General features: G+C 36.8%; 1 protein-coding gene across 1 annotated transcript in view; it reads left to right on the top strand.

The window, feature by feature from the left end:
- Nucleotides 1-17,529, top strand: part of CCDC34 (coiled-coil domain containing 34) — a 45,144-nt gene extending 27,615 nt beyond the window's left edge. Inside the window, exons 4-6 of the mRNA XM_025266335.3 lie at nt 14,466-14,624; nt 15,186-15,327; nt 16,759-17,529. Of these exons, the coding sequence (XP_025122120.1) occupies nt 14,466-14,624; nt 15,186-15,327; nt 16,759-16,973 (516 nt within the window). The 3' untranslated portion in view covers nt 16,974-17,529. The remainder of the gene's footprint in view (nt 1-14,465; nt 14,625-15,185; nt 15,328-16,758) is intronic.
- The last annotated feature ends 3,443 nt before the right edge of the window (nt 17,530-20,972 follow it).

Genomic DNA, 20,972 nt, shown 5'->3' on the forward strand with positions numbered 1-20,972 from the left:
ACTCAAAGTATTTCCTACATGAAGTATTCTCTGATCACATGCTGGAAATTCTTTTCTTCTCTGAATCCTTGTTTAATTGACATCACTTTATCATATACTGCCATGTGTTATGTATATATTTTGTGGCTGCCTTGTATTATGCATATGTCTTCACTTCTCATATAATTTTAAGACTCTTCAGGATAGGAGTTATTTTTTAGGTGGTTCCCCCTCTTTTTAACTTTCTGTTTTGTTTTGGGGTATAGCCGATTAACAATGTTGTGGTAGTTTCTGGTGAACAGTGAAGGGACTCAACCATACATATTTATGTATCCATTCTCCCCCAAATTCCCCTCATGTCCAGTCTGCCACATAACATGAGCAGAGTTCCCTGTTCCCTATACAGTAGGTCCTTGTTGGTTATCCATTTAAAATGTAGCAGTGTGTACATGTGCATCCCAAACTTCCTAACGTCCCTTCCCCCCATTCTTCCCCTCCGGGGACCATAAGTTCATTCTCTGTCTGTGAGTCTCTGTTTTGTAACTAAGGAGTTATTTTTGTATTACTTTTTATCTATTATAAGCTCTGACATAATGCTTTTTTTGCCATACATCAACATGAATCAGCCACAGGTATACATATGTCACCTCCGTCGTGAACCTCCCTCCTGTTTCCTCCCCCACCCCACCCCCTGGGTTGTCACGGAGCACTGGGTTGAGCTCCTGGTGTCACACAGCAAATTCCCACTGGCTGTCTAATACAGAGAGAGCAGACTTGTGCACACAGTGGGGAAGGGCAGGGTGGGTCAAATGGAGAGAGGACCACGCAAACATATACATAGCATTTTGGAGGTGATAAATTATTGAATGAATAAATGTATCATCTGCCTTTGAATTTGAATACATTCTTGTATTGGATCACAAGTTAGAAATTTAAAAAATATTTATCTTGTCACTTTGTTTCCTGTTGTGAGTTTTTGCATATTTGGAGTGGTACTGCTTTTATTATTAATGTCCAGGTTCATGAATGCAGTTAGATGTTGAAATTGTAAACCAAAAGTTTTACATTATTTTTGGTTCCTAGCCATTGTTGAATGTAATGCCTAGTGGTATTAGTAAGAAGTACCTAGTAAATACTTCCCCAGTAAGTTGAAGATTACATAGCTTTCTTCATCCAAATATTGTAAGAAGGAATTGGCTAGACATGTGTGTGTTATAACCATAAATATATTTGTTCTTTACTTAAGTAAATTATTTTTTAAAGTTTGCTACATCCCATAATACAATAAGAGAGTTCTTTGTGAATAAATGCCCAAATCAAAATAAGCCTGTATGACCACTACTAAGCCTTGAGTGATACTTTCTTGAAGTGTATAATTATAAAACAGTTTTGTGTGTATTGTATAAGTATATTCTCTCCTCTAAAAGCTCCTCTTATCTTCTGACTCCATTAAGCTCATTTTACCATGCCAGTCAAACATAGTTGTTGTTTGTCTAAGAATGTAGAGATGATACATTCCCTGTTTTAATTAGTGGTGGTAGATCTAATCCAATTATTTGAGAAAAAAATTTCTTTCTTTTGGACGGAAGTGGCTTGCCCTGACATAAATCACTAATTAGCAAAAGCAAGATTCCATAAGGTTGAAAAGAGTTTAAAAATGAACCTTGAGAAATAAAAATTAAATTTACTTATTCTGTAGAATTCTTATGCATGCTAAGGAATAATTAGGATACTCGTGTTTTTTTTCCTTTAAGAACTCTCAGATTTCTTATTTCAGTCTTGGTCACATTTACCTCTATTTGTAAAGACTGCTCTTCTGGCTCTTCTCTTCCTGTCTGGCATCTAGCTTTTTCCCCTCTGTTTACATTTCATGGTGTGTGGTCCTCTGCTGCCTCCAGCCTCATTCACATTTTAGCTATATCTGTGGCGTTATTTTCTCTAAGTCATTTTCACTGTGTTCTATCAAAAAATCAGACAAAAAGAATTTATGTATCCATTAGCAAAGCTGGTTTCTTTTATTGTGACTGGTTTCTTTTATTGTAAAGCTTTTTTCAAATAAAGGGCTTATCTCATCTGGTACTCTGATATTTGTGTTGCCATACTAATTTATTTTTTAGATTGTTTTTTACTGTGTGTTACCACATATTTTGTAAAAGGGTATTTGCCTTCATTGAAAATTAAAAGTAAATTTATTTTTAAAGTTTTTTTTTAAACCAAAGAACTGCTTTTTAATGTAAAAAATTAATTCACGCCAACAAGCATATGATTGATAACTGTCATCAGTTCTCATTCATGCCTTCAACACTTTTATTATGTGCCAGGTACTATTGAAGGAATCAAAATAGAAATTCAGGTTTGTTAGTTTCCTTTAGTTGGAAGAAACAAAGGTTCTCTCAAGGCACCATCTTTAAAAAAAAAAAGAAAGATTTATTGTTGTGCTCTGTGTGGTATAGAACTGGAGTGCCAGAAAATCTGAAGCCACTTAGTGGCTGGCTATTCCCTCTCGGTACTTCTCTCTGAGTGCCTGTTCTGGTATCCTTTTGCTAACTAAAGACATTCCATTCCCTCTTCTGTAGTTTAAATGCTGCAGAGAGCCTGTCTGATGTTTTAAAATCAACTTCATTGAGCTATAATTTACATACAATAAAATACACCTATTTTAAGTTTGATGAGGTGTGACAAGATATGTACCTGTAAAACCTGCACCGTAGTCAAAAGAGAGAACTCTTTCTTCACTCCAAAAAGCTCCCTTGAGCTCCTTTGCATTTAACCCCTGCTTCCTACCCCCGACCTAACCCCAGCTCCAAGGAAGCCATCGGTCTGCTTTCTGTTCCTATAGATAAGATTTGCCTTTTCTAGAATTTCAGATAGAATCACTAAATGTATATTCCTTAGCATCAGGCTACTTTTTAAAAAATATATTTTTATTTTTGGTTGTGTTCTGTCTTTGTTGCTGTGCACGAGCTTTCTCTAGTTGTGGCAAGCAGGGGCTACTGTCTGCTGCAGTGCGTGGGCTTCTCATTGCGACGGCTTCTCTTTTTGCAGAGCATGGGCTTTAGGGCGAGCGGGCTCAGTGGTTGTGGCTCATGGGCCCTAGAGCTCAGGCTCAGTAGTTGTGGCACATGGGCTTAGTTACTTCTCTGCAAGTGGAATCCTCCCGGATTAGGGATCAAACCTGTGTCCCCTGCATTGGCAGGGAGATTCTTATCCACTGTACCACCAGGGTAGTCCCAGGCTACTTTTGTTTTTAAAAATTGCTAATATTTCTTATATTAAGATTGTTCCTTTTTATTGCTCAGTATCACAAATTATGGATCCATTCACTAGTTGATGGATAATTAGGTTGTTTCCAGTTTGGAGATATGAGTTAAATTCTGTGACCACTTACGTACAAGTCTTTTTGTTGATACTTGCTTTCATTTCTCCTGGGTATATGCCTAGGAACTGAATTGCTGGGTTGTATGGTAGGTTTTTAGGTTTAAAAAAAAAAATTGGCAATTTCGTATAAAGTGCTTCTGCCATTTTATATTCCTGCCTCTAATATCTGACAGTTCCAAGTATACCATATCCTTGCCAGATTCTCAGTCTTTCTCATTTTAAATCATTCTGTTACGTGTAGTATGTCATTGGGCTTCCCAGGGGGCACTAGTAAAGAATCTGTCTGCAAGTGCAGGAAATGCAGGTTCAGTCCCTGGGTCGGGAAGATCCCCTGGAGTAAGAAATGGCACTCTGCTTCAGTGTTCTTACCTGGAAAATTCCATGGGCAGAGGAGCCTGGCGGGCTCCATAGGATCACAGAGAGTCAGACATGACTGGCTAAGTAACAGCAGTATGTCATTGTTTTAATTTCCATTTTCCTGAGATCTAATGATATTTAGCATCTTTTCATAAGTTTATTCTACTAGTCTACTGGGGCTGTAATAACAAAATAGCACAGATTGAGTGACTTAAAAGTCCTATCTCAAAATACAACATCAGGCCAGGGGGGTCAAGATTGTGGAGGAGTAGTAGGGGAGCTCACCTACTCTCACAAAAACATTAACATATCAGTAAGTGGAATGATTTACACAGAACATCTAGTGAATGCCAGCAGAAGACCTCAGACATCCAAAAGGACAAGAAAACCTCCACATGACCAGGTAGGACAAAGGAAAAAGAAAAGGAAAGGAATCAGGACAGGCTTGCGCCCCAGGGAGGGAACTATGAATGAGGAAAGAGTCCCATACGCTGGGGAGAGCCTTCACTGGCGGGGGATCAGACTGGATGGAGAGGGACATTCAAAGCCTAGGAGGAGAGCACAGCAACTGGTTTGTAGAAGGCAAAATGGAGAGTAACCTGCACAGAAGGTCAGCATCACTGCCCTGTGTTCCGCAGCCTAATATGCTCCTCTGTTGATACAGGAGATGGCTAGGGGCTGAAGCCTCTTGATGAAGGTGAAAGAGGAGAGTGAAAACTCAACATTCAGAAAATGAAGATCATGGCCTCTGGTCCCATCACTTCATGGGAAATAGATGGGGCAACAGTGGAAACAGTGTCAGACTTTATTTTTCTGGGCTCCAAAATCACTGCAGATGGTGACTGCAGCCATGAAATTAAAAGACGCTTACTCCTTGGAAGAAAAGTGATGACCAACCTAGATAGCATATTGAAAAGCAGAGACATTACTTTGCCAACAAAGGTCCGTCTAGTCAAGGCTATGGTTTTCCCAGTGGTCATGTATGGATGTGAGAGTTGGACTGCGAAGAAAGCTGAGCGCTGAAGAATTGATGCTTTTGGACTGTGGTGTTGGAGAAGACTCTTGAGAGTCCCTTGGACTGCAAGGAGATCCATCCAGTCCATTCTGAAGGAGATCAGCCCTGGGATTTCTTTGGAAGGACTGATGATAAAGCTGAAACTCCAGTACTTTGGCCACCTCATGCGAAGAGTTGACTCATTGGAAAAGACTCTGGTGCTGGGAGGGATTGGGGGCAGGAGGAGAAGGGGAGGACAGAGGATGAGATGGCTGGATGGCATCACTGACTCGATGGACATGAGTTTGAGTGAACTCCGGGAGTTGGTGATGGACAGGGAGGCCTGGCGTGCTGCTATTCATGGGGTCGCAAAGAGTCGGACACAACTGAGCGACTGAACTTAACTGAACTCTCATGAAAACACCAAAAGCACAACAAACTGCTGAACAACCATTGACAAAGAAGACTGGAAACTACCAAAAAAGATATTTTACATTCAAAGACATAGAAGAAGCCAAAAGAGACAATAAGAGAGATGCTTTAGTGACATCACGAGTGGGAGACCCACAAACTGCAAAATAATTATATTGCAGAGGTTGTCTTGCAAGAGTGAAAGTTCTAAGCCCCATCTTAGGCTCCTGAGGCTGAGGATCTGGCATCAGGAGGTGGAACCTCCCCAGAGCACTTGACTTTGAAGACCAGCAGGCTTGAGTGCAAGAGCTCCACTCTTAGAGGGCTCACATACACTGGGATCCAACACAAAGCAGAAGAGGTTGGGCTAGACCTACCTGTGAGTCTTGGAGAGTCTCCTGGGGAGGTGAGGGTTGGCCGTGGATCACTGAGCTGGAGGCAAGGACACTGGAGGCAGTGGCCCGAGAGAGTATTGATTGGCATGAGCTCTCACAGAGGTCACCATTTTGACATCAAGACTTGGCCCTGTCCAACAACCTACAGGCTCCAGTGCTGGAATGCCTCAGGCCAGACAGCCAGCAGGATAGGAACACATTGCTACCCATCAGCAGACAGGTTGTCTAAAGCTGTACTGAGCTCACAGCTCCCTCTAAACACACTGTTTGACATGGCTTTGCTCACCAGAGACACACCCAACTCTTCTCACCAGTGGGCAGGCACCAGAAGTAAGAGGAGCTAAAATCCTGCAGCCAGCAGAAAGGAGACTACAAACACAGAAAGTTAAACAAAAAGGAGACAGCAGAGAAATACGTTCCAGATGAAGGACCAAGATAAAAACCCGTAAGATATCTAGATGGATTTAGGCAACCTACCTGAAAAAGAATTTAGTGTAATGATAGTAAAGATGATCCCAGAATTTGGAAAAAGAATGGAGGCACAGATTAAGAAGATACAAAAAGATATTTAACAAAGAGCAAGAAGATTAAAGAACAGAGATGAAAAATAGAATAACTAGAAGGAAAAATACAAGAGAAGAAATCAGTAGCACAATAATTGAGGTGGAAAAATGAATTTAGTGAGCTGGAAGATGGAGTGTTGGAAATCACTCCTGTGGAACAGAGCAAAGGAAAAAAGAATGAAAGGAAGGACAGTCTCAGAGACCACTGGGCCAACATTAAAAGCATGAATATTTGCATCATAAGGGTCCCAGAAGGAGAAGAGAGAAAGGGCTTGAGAAAATATTTGAAAAGATAATAGCTGAAAACTTCCCTAACATGGGAAGGAAACAGCCACTCAAATCCAGGAAGCACAGAGAGTCCCAGGCAGCTTATACCAAGGAGGAACATGCCAAGACACCTGTTAATCAAACTGACATAAATTAAAGCCAAAGTGAAAATACTAGAAGAAACAAGGGAAAAGCAACAAGGGAATCCTCATAAGGTTGTCAGCTGATTTTTCAGCAGAAACTCTACAGGCCAGAAGGGAATGCCATGGTATATTTACATTGATGAAAGGGAAAAACCTACAACCAAGAATACTCTACCCAGCAAGGCTGTCATTCAGATTTGATGGAGAGATCAGAAGTTTTACAGACAAGCAAAATTTAAGAGAAGTCAGCACCACCAAACCAGCTTTACAACAAATGCTAAAGGAACTTCTCTAGGTGAAAAATAAAAGGCAACAACTAGAAACAAAATTATGAATGGGAAAGCTCACCAGTAAAGGCAAACTGCAGTAAAGATAGGAAATCATCCACACACAAATATGATATCATAACCAGCAATTGTGAGGACAGTACAAATGGAGGATATTGGAAACGCATTTTGAAATTAAAAGACCAACAACATAAAACAATCTTGTATGTGTATAGACTGCTGTATCAAAATCTCATGGGAATAAAAAACTGAAAATTTACAAGAGATATACAAAAAAGAAAAAGGAATCTAAACAACACTAAAGTTAGTCATCAGATCACAAGAGAACAAAAGAGGAAGGAAAGAAAAAAGACCTACAAAAACTAATCTAAAACAATTAACAAAATGGCAATAAGAACATATTAATACATATTGATAATTACCTTACATGTAAATGGATTAAATGCTCCAACCAAAAGACAGGCTGAATTGATACAAAAGTAAGACCCTTATAAATGCTATCTATAAGAGATCTGCTTCAGATCTAGGGACACATACAGACTGAAAGAAGATACATAGATGGCCCCAGGTAGGTGGGGCACAGACCTGAGAATCACCTGTGCCAGCAACATTTCTCCCCAAAGGATACACAGATTGTGAAAAAGCACAGGGAAAGATGCTTAACATCACTAATTATCAGAAAAATGCAAATCCAAACTACAAATGAGATATCACCTCACACCAGTCACAGTGGCCATCATCAAAAGGTCTACAAATAATAAATACTGAAGAGGGTGTGGAGAAAAGAGAATCCTCCTACACTGTGGGTAGGACTGTACATTGGTACAACCACTATGGAGAACAGTATGGGAGGTTCCTTAAAAAAACAACTAGTAATAGAACTACTATATGATACAACAATCCCACTCCTGGGCACATGTCTGAATAAAATCATAATTTGAAATGATACATGTACCCCAGTGTTCATTGCAGCACTATTTACAATAGCCAAGATGTGGGAGCAACCTAAATGTCGATTGACAGATGAATGGATAAAGAAGATGTGGTATGTTTACAATGGAATATTACTCAGTCACAAAAAAAGGATAAAATAATGCTGTTTGAAACAACATGCTTGGAGCTAGAGATTTACATATTTTAATATGTTGAATCAAAAATTTTTTTTAAAGATACAAATGAACTTATTACTAAACAGAAACAGACTTAAGGTTTTGAGAACAAAGTTATGGTTACCAAAGGTAAAACCTTGGGGGAGTAGGATAGTAAATCAGCCTCTTAGAATTAACATACACATGCTACTACACATAACAAGGGCCTGCTGTATCACACAGAGAACTATACTCAAATTCTGTGATAACCTATATGAGAAAAGAATCTTAAAAACAATGTAGGTACATGTCTAGCTGAATCACTTAGCCGTACACCTGAAACTGAACAACATTGTCAATCACCTACACTCCAATTAAAACAAAACAAAAACCAGTATACTGAGGATTAGAGCTTTAATATATGCATTTTGGCAGGGCAGATTTCAATCCAGACACTGTTGACTATTTCTTTGTCTCTTGTGGAGTTTCTTTTTGTTTGGTGTTTAAACTTTTGCCCATTTTGTGTGTCTTAATAGTAAGTTGTAAGAGTTCTTTTTATATTCCTTTAAGTCCTGTAACATGTATTGTAAATATTTCCTCCATTTAATTTTTAATGGTATTTTTTTTAAGAGCAAAAATTTTAAATTTGGGGTAGGTTCTGTATTTCTGTTTTTTCCTTTATAGTTTGTGGGTTTTGCTTTCTGTTGAAGAAATGTTTGCCTATGCCAAGATTGTAAAAAATATTCTCCATCGTTTTCTTCTAGAGATTTTATAACTTCAGCATTTGCCTGTGTTTGTATTTTGAGTTAATTTTAATGATAGCATGCATTAAGGGTCAAGGTTGATTTTTTTTGGAGTATGGATATCCAGTTATTCTAACACTGTTGAAAGATAATCTTTTTCCCTATTCAGTTATCTTGGCACTTTAATTTAAAATTAATTGAGCAAATATGTTTGGGTCTATTTCTAGACTCTATTCTGTTCCTTTGATCTATGCTAGTATATAGTAATTTTTAATTTAAAGTTCTTCTAATCAAATACTGTAAGTCTTCCATCTTTTTTCTTTATTTCAGAATTGTTTTCTTTGCTCTGCACCCTTTCCATATACAATTTAGAATTAGCTTATCAATTTCTCTAATCATGCTTGCTTGAATAGTAACTGATACTTATTGGGACTGCATTGAACACATAGATCATTCTGGAGAAAATTACTATCTTAATAATATAAACTTATAAGTGTGATTTTTCTTTTCTATTTAGGTCATATTTATCTCAATCAGCTTTTTTTTTTAAGTTCAATGTACAGGTATATTTAAATGTCTTTTGTTAAATATATCCCTAAGTTATTTCATGTTTTGGTGAAAGGAGTTATTTTGCTGTATTCCTAATATTTTCTTATTTCATATTTGGTTTTGATATTAGAGAAATACTGCACTCCTAAAATGAGCTTGGTTGTGTTCTTTTTTTCTGTTTTTTTAAAATAGTTTGTGTGGTAATTGCTACTGTTTCTTCCTTAAATGTGTAATAAAATCTACAGTGACACTATTGGAAGCTGGAGTTCTCTTTATATGAAAGTTTTAAATTCTGAATTATTTTTAGTAAGTAGAATTACTTATAACAATTACTTCAGTTACTCTATTTCTTTTTGAATCAGTTTTGAAAAGTGGTGTATTTTTCAGGAATTTTAATGTCTCATTTAAATTGGATTTATTGGCCAAAAAAATTAATTGTTTTCAGTGTTATCTCATATTTATATGAGAGATCTGTAGTGATCTTTCATTTACCATTTGTGTGACCTTGGGCATATTACTTAACTTCTTTGTGCCTTAGTTTCCTCATTTATAAAATGAGATCTTAATAGTATCTTTCTTATATTGTGCTTTTAAGAATTAACTGACATAGTGTATATGTATACAATGTACAGAACAGTAACAGGCAGAGTTAGCACTGAATAAATGTTAGCTGTCAAAAATTGAAAATAGTGTAGAGACTGGTTGACTCTTTTTTTTTTCTGATGGATGACTCCTTGTTGATGAGCTTGTGGAGGAGTCTTATGAGTCAGATAGAGCTGCAAGATCCTTTTTAATCTTGTGGATTTTCTGACTGTAGGAAGTAGTTAAATTCCAGTGTTATTTTAATGGATATTGAGTTCTCAGCAAGAAAGGATTTCCTTTTACAGGTATTGGCCGCCCAACAATAAGGAAATATAGCAACTTGGGGAATGATGGGCTTTGATTTTCTTTTCTTTTTTTGGCCCTGCCACGAGGTTTGGGGGATCTTTAGTGCCCCAACCAGGGATTAAACCTGCACCTTCAGCAGTGAAAGCTCCAAGTCCTAACCACTGCCAGGGGATTCCTGGGCTTTGATTTTTAACCCCTGCCTTTCTTGCACAGGGGCTTCCCTGATAGCTGAGTTGGTAAATAATCTGCCTGCAATGCAGGAGACCCTGATTTGATTCCTGGGTCAGGAAGATCCACTGGAGAAGGTATAGGCTACCCACTCCAGTATACTTGGGCTTCCCTGGTGGCTCAGCTGGTAAAGAATCTGCCTGCAATGCAGGAGACCTGGGTTCAATTCCTGGGTTGGGAAGATCCCCTGGAGAAGGGTAAAGCTACCCATTTCAGTATTCTGGCCTGGAGAATTCCCTGGACTGTGTAGTTCATGGAGTCACAGAGTCAGACATGACTGAGTGACTTTCACTTTCACTTTTTCTTGCACAGCACTGCACATATGTTGAATATAACTTGATGTTTGTTACTTGGATCTTATTTGAATTGCTTGTATTGAAGTATTCTACAAGATGCTTTCAAGAGAAGAATTTCTTGGTTCATATTTCTTTGCTCCATGAAGGGTGATATATATGACATTTATATTACATACACTTTATGCCTTGCAGATTATTTTCTAAACCTTTGATAAAGAGAGCTAGCCATGTTATTGGTTATTTAGAATTTCACTGTGTTGGCAGATTATCCTTTGGGTGAGAAAAGGAAAAAATATTCAGTTATAATCTATGTCAGGTTTTTTTCTGCAAAGGGTCAAATAAAGTTTAGTTTTTGTGGACCATACAGTCTCTGTTGTAACTATTTAACTCTGCTGTTGTGGTGCAGTAGCAGCCATAGACAATAAATATGTAAATAAATATGTGTGGCCACATTTCAATAAAACTTTATTTATAAATACAGGTGGTAATGGACCACATTTGGCCTGCAGGACATAATTTGCCAACCCTTGATCTATGTAAGACTTATAAGAATTGCATAGCCAGAGATTTGTCTGTATGTGTCCTTATAACAGTATTTAATGGGCTAAAATTGGTCCTCTGTAACTCTTTTATGGTGAAGATTTATCCAAGTATTCATATTGGCAAATTGTCTGGGAAATATATACCTATGTGGCTCCTGTTTTAGAGTGAGGGTAAACATCCATTAAGAAACACTAAGATTCAGGCTTCTGGTTCAAGATGGCAGAATAGAAGAATGTGCACTCATCTCCTCCTGCAAGAGCCCCAGAATTACAACTAGCTGTTGAACAACCATCGACAGGAGGATGCTGGAACCACCAAAAACAGATATCCCACATCAAAAGACAAAGAAGAAGCCACAGCGGGTAATAGGAAGGGCACAATCAAAATAAAATCAAATCCCATACCTGCCAGGTGGGTGATACACAAACTGGAGAAGAATAATACCAAAGAAGTTCTCCCACTGTTGTGAAGGTTCTGCATCCCATGTCAGGCTTCCCAGCCTGAGGATCTGACAAAGGGACTGGGAATCCCTAGGGAATCTGGTCTTGAAGGTCAGCGGAATTTAATTATGGGATTTCCACAGGACTGGGAGAAACAGACTCCAGCCTTGGAAGGCATGAACAAAACCTTGCATGCACCAAGAGCCAGAGGAAAGGAGCAGTGACCCCACAGGAGACTAAACCAAAAATACCTGCTTAGTGTTGGAGGGCCTCTTGTAGAGGCCTGGGTCAGCAGGGTCTCACCCCAGGGACCAGGGGCACTGGCAGCAGCAGGCCAGGAACATCCCCCTTGGTGTAAACCCTCTTGGACTTCCCCATTAACCCTACCATAGAGCCGGTAGACCCCAGGGCTGAGTCGCCTCAGGCCAAACAACTAACAGGGAGGGAGTGCAACCCGACCCATCAGCAGATATTTGGATTAAAGCTTTACTGAGCGAGGTCCTGCTCAGCAGAGCAAGACCCAGTTTTTCCCACTGCCAGTCCCTCCTATCCAGGAAGCTTACACACGTCTCTTAGCCTCATCCATCAGAGGGCAGACAGAAGAAGCAAGAGGAAGCACAGTCCCACGGTAGCTAAAACAAAAACCATATTACAGAAAGTTAATCACTATGAAAAAGCAGAAAGTTATGTCCCAGGTGAAGGGACAGGATAAAACCCCAGAAAAGCAACTAAATGAAGTGGAGATAGGCAACCTTCCAGAAAAAGAATTCAGAATAATGATAGTGAAAATTATCCAGGATCTCGGGAAAACAATGAAGAAGATGCAAGAAATGTTTACCAAAGAGCTATAACAACTAAAAAACAAATAGAGGTAAATAATACACTAGAAGGAATCAACAGCAGAGTAACTGAGGCAGAAGAATGGATGAATCACCTGGAGGACAGAATAATGGGAATCACTGCCACAACAGAATATAAAAAAAAAAATGAAAAGAAATGAAGACAACCTAAGAGACCTCTGGGACAACCTTAAACACACCAACAATCACATTTTAAGGGTCCCAGAAGTAGAAGAGAGGAAAAGTTCCTGAGAATATATTTGAAGAGATAATAGCTGAAAAATTCTGTAATGTGGGAAAGGAAATAGTCAACCAAGTCCAAGAAGCACAGAGAGGCCCAGGCAGGATAAACCCAAGGAGGAACACACCAAGACACATAGTAATCAAACTGACAAAAATAAAAGACAAAGATAAAATGTTAAAAGCAACAAGGGAAAAATGACAAATAATATACACGGGAACTCTCATCAGGCTATCCGCTGATTTCTCAACAGAAATGCTACAAGCCAGAAAGGAATAGCATGATATATTTAAAGTGATGAAAGGGAAGAACCTACAACCAAGAATACTCTACCTATGAAGACTCTCATTCAGTTTTGATGGAGAATTCAAAAGCTTTCCAGACAAGCAAAAATTAAGAGAATTTATCCCCACCAAACCAGCTTTACAACAGATGCTAAAGGAACTTCTCTAGGCAGGAAACACAAGAGAAGGAAAAGACCTACAGCAAATAAACCCAAAACGATTAAGAAAGTTGTAACAGGATCATACATATTGATAATTACCTTAAATGTAAATGGATTGAATGCACCAACCAAAAGACATAGACTGGCTGGGTGGATGAAAACATGTGCATGTATGCATTTCCACTTACCACATTGTTCTGCTTGACTCCCCAGATGTATGCAATTATTTTATATTGTTAAGTTAATCATGTTCCTGTTATGGCTTGCAGTTGTAATTACCTTTAATTTTTTTGTCTGGCTATTGATTGTGAAAAATGATAAATATCTTTTACTGTTGTGATTATGTATCTTTTATTCACTTAATACCATTGTATCATGATTGGTCAACAGAAAAATAATAGAACTCTATGTCACCAAAACTAGGATTTAATAGAAAAACCTGCAATCACTTTTTAAAATCAGAATTATCCATTTTTTGAAAAATACAAATGCCCAGGTATTGCTTTTTTTTCCTCCAGAGCTCCAGATATGTTTCTGATAAGCAGTCATGCTTAAAAGCAACTGGACTATGTGGTGATCTTTTACTTTTATCTAGTTTGTTCACTTTTTCTATTTCATATTCAGTGCTCCCATTTCATTTAGTTTATGTTTTCCAATCTCTCCATCTCTTCTCTTTTTTTTTGATGTTCTTTCTCAAGCATAGTAGGAAAGCTTTTGTATACATATATATATATAAATAATATGTATACTATATATATTTTAGAAAACTTACAAATTTTTGCTGAACTGAAAAATTTATGACATTTTGATTCTACTTGTTTGACTTCGTATGACTAGAATGCTAGATTTCTAATTTAAAAAAATAGATATGCAACAAGCAACAAAGGTTTACTGTATAGCACAGGGAACTATAGTCAATATCTTGTAATAACCTACAGTGGAAAATAATTTCAAAAATAATAAATGTGTCTATGTATAGCTGAATTGCCTTGCTGTGCACTTGAAACATGTAAGTCAACTACACTTCAATAAAATATATATATATAGAAAAAAAACACTAAGATTCAAGACAGTCTAACAGGTTGTCATTTCTGTTCCCTCATTTATTCAGCAAATCTTTATAGAACACCTACTATTTACTTAATTAACACTGTTCCAGGCTCTGAATATACTTTGTTGAACAAGATCTTTGTTAGGCCATCATGAAATACATACTCAAGCTGGTACACTAAAATTGATCAGGTAAGTTCATGCGTGTTATATATTTTCATAAGCCACATTGTGTCAACCACTCTGTTACCACCTGTTTTTAGAAAATTACTGTCTGTAACACTTCCCTTGTATAAGAATGATTACAGATTCCAATGAAAATTCCTTCATTTTTATTTAAGAAAAGAAAAGAAAGGGAACAAAAAATTAATAAGGAAATGAAAGAAAAAGCAGCAAAGGAACTGGAGAAAGAACATTTACAAGAAAAAGCAAAGGAAAAATATCAAGAATGGTTAAAGAAAAAAAATGCTGAAGAATGTGAAAAGAAGAAGAAAGAAAAGGTATTTTCGCTAAGGTGATCAGTTAAAATACATGACTTGGTGTTTATATGTGCCAACTATATTGTATAAAGAATTTCTAATGGAAAATTGGCATTATCTTAGCGTAATACAAATACATGTAGCTATCCCTACTTGTTATATTATGATTAAGCTTCATAAATGAATATGCATTTGTGATTTTCTTAGACTGAAAAATATTAATAAGCCTATTGATACTCCTGCAGTCAGGTGCAAGCTTTTTGCTGTTGTTTATGCTTTTAAATATTATTCAGTGTACTTTTATGGAAAGTTTTATTACATTATTGTAAATTACTGTTCTATTTTAAAAGAACAAATGGCTTTTTTCTTCTTGGATTCAATATCATTGTTTAGAGGCAGCCACTTTCATATCACATCCCTGATCATGTTAAATTTTGCTCTCTAATTATAGAAATATGATTCAGTGTTTCTGATCAGTAAGCCGTTGGGATGGGGAGCTACTGGGGAGCAAGTCAGTAGACTCTGAATAGAACTTTTAGTTACAGAATATCCCTGGAGATTCTTTGGTCTTGTCATTTTAAGGAAAAAGAAAAACAACGGCAGGCTGAATTACAGGAAAAAAAGGAAATAGCAGAAAAAAAGTTTAAGGAATGGTTGGAAAATGCAAAAAATAAACCTCGTCCAGCTGCGAAGAGCTATGGTTATGCCAATGGAAAGCTCACAGGTTGGTTTTTATGTTATGTGGCTTACATAAGTATGGCTTGCAGGAGCGAATATTATACATTACGTTTCCTTTTGACAGAAATAGAAGTGTGTAAAAATTATTTTTCTTTCAAATTACTATTTTCTGGAAGATTATAACATACTGTGTTCCTGTGGAGATACTACAAATTTGTTGTCATTCTCTAAAATCAGATACATTTTAAAGGCAACAGTGGCAAAACTGCAAAGTAATGATTTCTAACGTTAAGAAATAAGTAAAATTTTTACATTCCTTGGATCTTAAAGCCTTAATCAGGATATATTTAAGGGGTCATTTTCTTTCCCTTTTCTAACCTCTCTGAGGCAGAGTTCCCAGTGTCTTTGGCTCATTATTTTTGCAGGGTGGAATACTAGATGGCACACCAACCAGATACAGACCTGGTTGGCTTTTTTGGCTTGGTCTGATTATAAGTGGCAATGTGTGTTTTCCTTTGTACTTCCATGTTGGAAGCTCATACCTTGCTGACAGCTGCCTTCACTTGTTTGAAGTGATTTATTATTAAAAATACTCCCATTCTGTTTTGTTCACACAATAGAACATATTCCAGACTTTGTTTTGACCATCGTGCTGAAGTGTGTGTTGACATATGTATGCAGTCAAAGTGGGTTGCCAGTGTCCGAATGACACATTCCTTCTGTCAGGACTTAGGCCTCTCCTGCATGTCACAGAGGTCATCCACTACAGCTACCGAGCAGAGTCTGCTCCTTTATTTTGCTCTCTTGTTTCAAATAAGTAGTGGTTTCAACAAAACGATTGGATAGTAGAGTTAAAACTTAGATGGAATATATGTATTGACTAGAACTTAATTGCCAAAAAATGGATTATTTTACCAAATTTGTGCTTAAATAAGTGTTATAATAAACATTGTAGTCTGCAAATGCCCTACTGCTCTTAATAACAAAACTAGAGTGTATGAAATCTGCTTAATTTGAGTGACAATGATTTAGAATTTCAGTGGTTCTGAACCACAGTTTGATTCACTTTAGCTACATATTCAACATGCGTTTTTTCCTGCAAGCTTTAGTGTCCGACTAGGGAAAACTAGTACATAATCAGAAGTTTCCCAGACTGAAATAAGAAAATGAAGATTTTGTTCAATTTAAGGTTTCTAAAATTAACTTTTTAGAAGAAATTTTGTATGAGTTTTTAGTTTTGAACATTAATGTTCTTTGAATATTCAGAATTATCATTTATATTTTAACTTTTACTATAACATTACTGTATTTGAAAAGTATTGTTTGAAAATATTTGAGTTCAAGTTTTAAATGAGTCAGGTTTGTCAGTGATATTTTTGCCCTTTTAACATTTTAATGTTTTTCTATGAGTCTTAAAATAGTTTCTTTGATCTCAAAAAGTTTTTCTTGTTTTATTCTGATTTTTAAATAATTTTAGGTTTTTACAGTGGGAATTCTTATCCAGAACCAGCCTTTTATAACCCAATTCCATGGAAACCAATTCCTGTGCCTCCTTCGAAAGAAGTGAAGGATCTATCAGGAAAGAAGACTAAAAGGCCTGTGATAAGCCAGCCACACAGGGCATCCTCTCTGGTAATGCATAAAGCTAGAAGCAATCTTTGCCTTGGAACTCTATGCAAAATACAAAGATAGTAGATGTGGGAAATGACATGCTTTTACCTGGAGCTATATAAAATTGTTGTTTTGTTGCTCTACTATTAGTAGCTCAACGTTTGATGTATTATTGTTAAGTTCACGTTTTTGCATTTGTATATGGAGTCCTTAGAGTTAATTGAGGAAGATATTTTATTCATTTTCATTTTTATAAATGCTTCAAGGTTGATCTTGGAATATTGTTTTGCAAGATAAGTGACAGAATATCTAACAATTGTGTTTATATTTAGCTTATATTAAAACTACCCTCTAAATACCAATAAAACAATTTTTTGTGTATTCTTTCATACACACATGTTATGTGTTTGTGTTTATGAACATAGTAAGAATAAGTCATTGAAACAAGCATTTCTAAACTGTATGCTCGAAATAATTCTTAGAAGAATCTAACATGAGTTAGAATCCCGGAGTAATCAAAAACAGCCTTTGTTGATGACTTTTAGTATGTTTTTCCCTGTATAAATATTTGTAAATCACTAACTGGAATCATGTTTGGTAATGGAGAAATAAAGGTTGGGTTTTGAAAGGACATAAACATTGTTTTGGGCTCTCAATCTTAATTGATTGTAGTAATCTTTGGACACTAATATATTTTGCTATACTCTGTACATATACTTACACATTATAATTAGGTTGTTAATTTTGAAATTAGAAATGTCTGTTTTAGTTTTTAATGTAAAATGTTAAGTCATGTTTTACTAAAGTTGAAATAAATCTTTATTAATAAATACTTGTTAAGGAAAGTAGATCAAAAGATTACTAAAATAGCACTCAGCCCTTTTTATTAAATTTTAAAAGTCTGTATCTTTTTTTAGGGGGCCATCAAGAAATGAAAATTTGTGGTGGCAATATAAAAGTTCAGTAAGTTCATTTAAAAGTGATTCCTATTTAGAATACATTCCGTGTTTCTGTGAGGTTAGTCATCTACCAAGTTTTTGGTGATTAACCTGCAGTGGTATTGGTCAATGCCAGGAAGCAGCAATGGGATTTTTGAAGGGTATTCATATCATCAGAAATCTAGAAAAATGCACTTTAAAAAAAATTTCTTGCTCATGGAGGTCTGTGAGCCCCATAAGGATTGAGCACTCAGGCTGAATGCTCATTCAGTTCAGCCATCTTCATTTGGTTTTGTTTTATTTTTTTTCACTTCTAAGTGGAGAACAGCTTAGGAGGAATCAGTCGAGTTTATTGCATCAAAATGTTGCTGAAATTTAGAGACCTGACCATCCTTCTCATAACCTCTTAGATATAGTGCAACTTCCAGGTGATCATTCTACTCAACCAAATTCACCTATGTACTGAGAATGTAGAATTTGCCAGGGTAGCAATAACCTTGCATGTGAAAAATAGCATACATAGGCCAGTATTCCTGGGGGTTTTAGGTATGGTTGTTCTATCTAAAAAAAATCTTTATTTTCACACAGCAGATTAAGTCATTTAGGCTATTTTTAGATGTAACCCTAATCCTACTAACACTTTTCATTCAGTCAGTAGTAGTTTGACCAATATTAGTTGAACATGTGAGGCAGATGTTTGCATATTTATTTAGCAATTGGAATGATATATTTTATCCCACAAACATTTGTAACCTAGCCAGGAAAACAGAGTAAATGCTGTAGTACAGTTTACTTAAAATCACGCTCAGAATTCAACTGGAAACATAGAAAGAAGATAGTTCAGCTTGAGAAGGGATTAAGAAAAACTACAGAGAGGTGACATTTGAGTTGGTGAAAGATAAGCAGGTTTTCTAGATGGTTATGAGGCTGACCACATTCATGAATATGTGATGAGAAGTAGCTGGGGAAGAAGCAGGGGTCAGAGTAAAAAGGCTCTGTATACTGCAGAATTTGGACTTGATCCTGTGGACTTGTGATAACCTGTTTTACAACCCGAATGGTTCATTTTTAAAAGATGTTTGACTGCCAAACATTTATTACTGAAAGTCCATTTTTGTTCATCAAAGACTTCTTCAGTCAATACACCGATTACTAGATTAGTGTTTTTAAACGGAATCAGTTCTTCTTAAAGTCAAGATACTTGGTATAATAGGCATTATAAACTATATTAACAATATTTGAAAGTTCTATTGAGGTTTTTAAACTGTCTCTTAGACTTCTACTACTACTTTGATTGGAACTGCTCTAAAATATCTAGATAACCTATAGAGTCAGCAAATTCATGAATACAGGCATTACAGACCTGGCTTTATGTTTGCTTATCTTAAAGGTACCTTATTTTTTCAATGTTCAATACCTTATCTAATTTATAGAAGCTTACTGTGGGAATGTAAAATAAGTGGAAGTACCAAAAAATGCAAGTTTATTTCTTTTTTTGTATGGTGACAATTCTGATAAGATGTGCCAGTATTCTTTCTTTAGTGATAATTGATTTACATAGTACCTGACTTTGGTTAACATACCAATCTTGACTCTTGATATATCAAAAATAAGTTGACTTGTTAGCACTTAAGGTGAACTTCATTAACAACTGTGCTAAGGGCAAAAAGTGAAGACTGTCTTCAAATTGCATTGGTAAGTGTTTACTGAATACTGTGCAAGTTAGTATTCTAGATGTCAAAGGTTAATCTGTGAATAGGAGAGGATCCCTGCTGCCCAAAAGTTACTATATGACAGTGATAGGAAACAGATATTAAAATATGTAAACAAAGTATTTGTCTCTGGGTGCTATAAAAAAAAATAAAACAGAGTAGTGGGATAAATCCCAAAGAAAGGCAGTGCCAAAGAAAGTTCAAACTGCTGCATAATTGCACTCATTTCACATGCTAGCAAGGTATGCTAGCATGCTTAAAGGCCTTCAAGCGAGGCTCCAGATGTATGTGAACCAGGAACTTCCACATGTACAAACTAAAATTAGAAAAGGTAGAGGAACCAGAGATCAAATTGCCAACATCCATTGGATCATACTAAAAGTAAGAGAATCCTAGGAAAACATCTACTACTGCTTCATTGACTATGCTACAGCCTTTAACTGAGTGGATCACAACAAACTGTGGAAGATTCTTAAAGAGATAGGAATACCAGATCACTTTACCTTCCTCCTGAGAAACCTGTATGCAGGTCAAGAAGCAACAGTTTGGACATGGAACAATGGACTGGTTCAAAATTGGGAAAGGAGTACATCAAGGCTGTATACTGTCACCCTGCTTGTTTAACTTGTATGCAGAGTACATTATGGGAAATGCTGGGCTGGATAACTCACAAGCTGGAATCAAGATTTCCAGGAGAAATATCAACAAGCTCACATGCAGATGACCATTATATCTACTACTGTGGGCAAGAATCCCTTAGAAGAAATGGAGTAGCCCTCATAATCAACAAGAGTCCAAATACCAGACCACTCTACCTGCCTCCTGAGAAATCTATATGTAGATCAAGAAGCAACAGTCAGAACTGGACGTGGAACAACAGGCTGGTTCCAAGTTGGGAAAGGAGTACATCAAGGCTGTATATTGTCACCCTGTTTATTTAACTTCTATGCAGAGTGCATCTTGAGGAATGCTGGGTTGGATGACTCACAAGCTGGAGTCAAGATTGCTGGGAGAAATATCAATAACCTCTTCTCCAACACCACAGTTCAAAAGAATCTATTCTTCAACACTCCTCCTTCTTTATGATCCAACTCATCCATACATGATTAGGAAAAAACCATAGCTTTGACAATACGGACCTTTGTTAGCAAAGTAATGTCTCTGCTTTTTAATATGCTATCTAGGTTGGTAAAAGCTTTTCTTCCAAGGAGTAAGCGTCTTTTAATTTCATGGCTTCAGTCACTGCAGTGATTTTGGAGCTCAAGAAAATAAAATCTGTCACTGTTTCCATGTTTTCCTATCCATTTGCCGTGAAGTGATGGGACCAGATGCCATGATCTTTGTTTTTTGAATGTTGAGTTTTAAGCCAGCTTTTTCACTCTCCTCTTTTACCTTCATCAAGAAGCTCTTTAGTTCCTATTTGCTTTCTG

This window comes from Bubalus bubalis, chromosome 16 (genome assembly GCF_019923935.1).
Source record: "Bubalus bubalis isolate 160015118507 breed Murrah chromosome 16, NDDB_SH_1, whole genome shotgun sequence".
Lineage (NCBI taxonomy): Eukaryota > Metazoa > Chordata > Mammalia > Artiodactyla > Bovidae > Bubalus > Bubalus bubalis.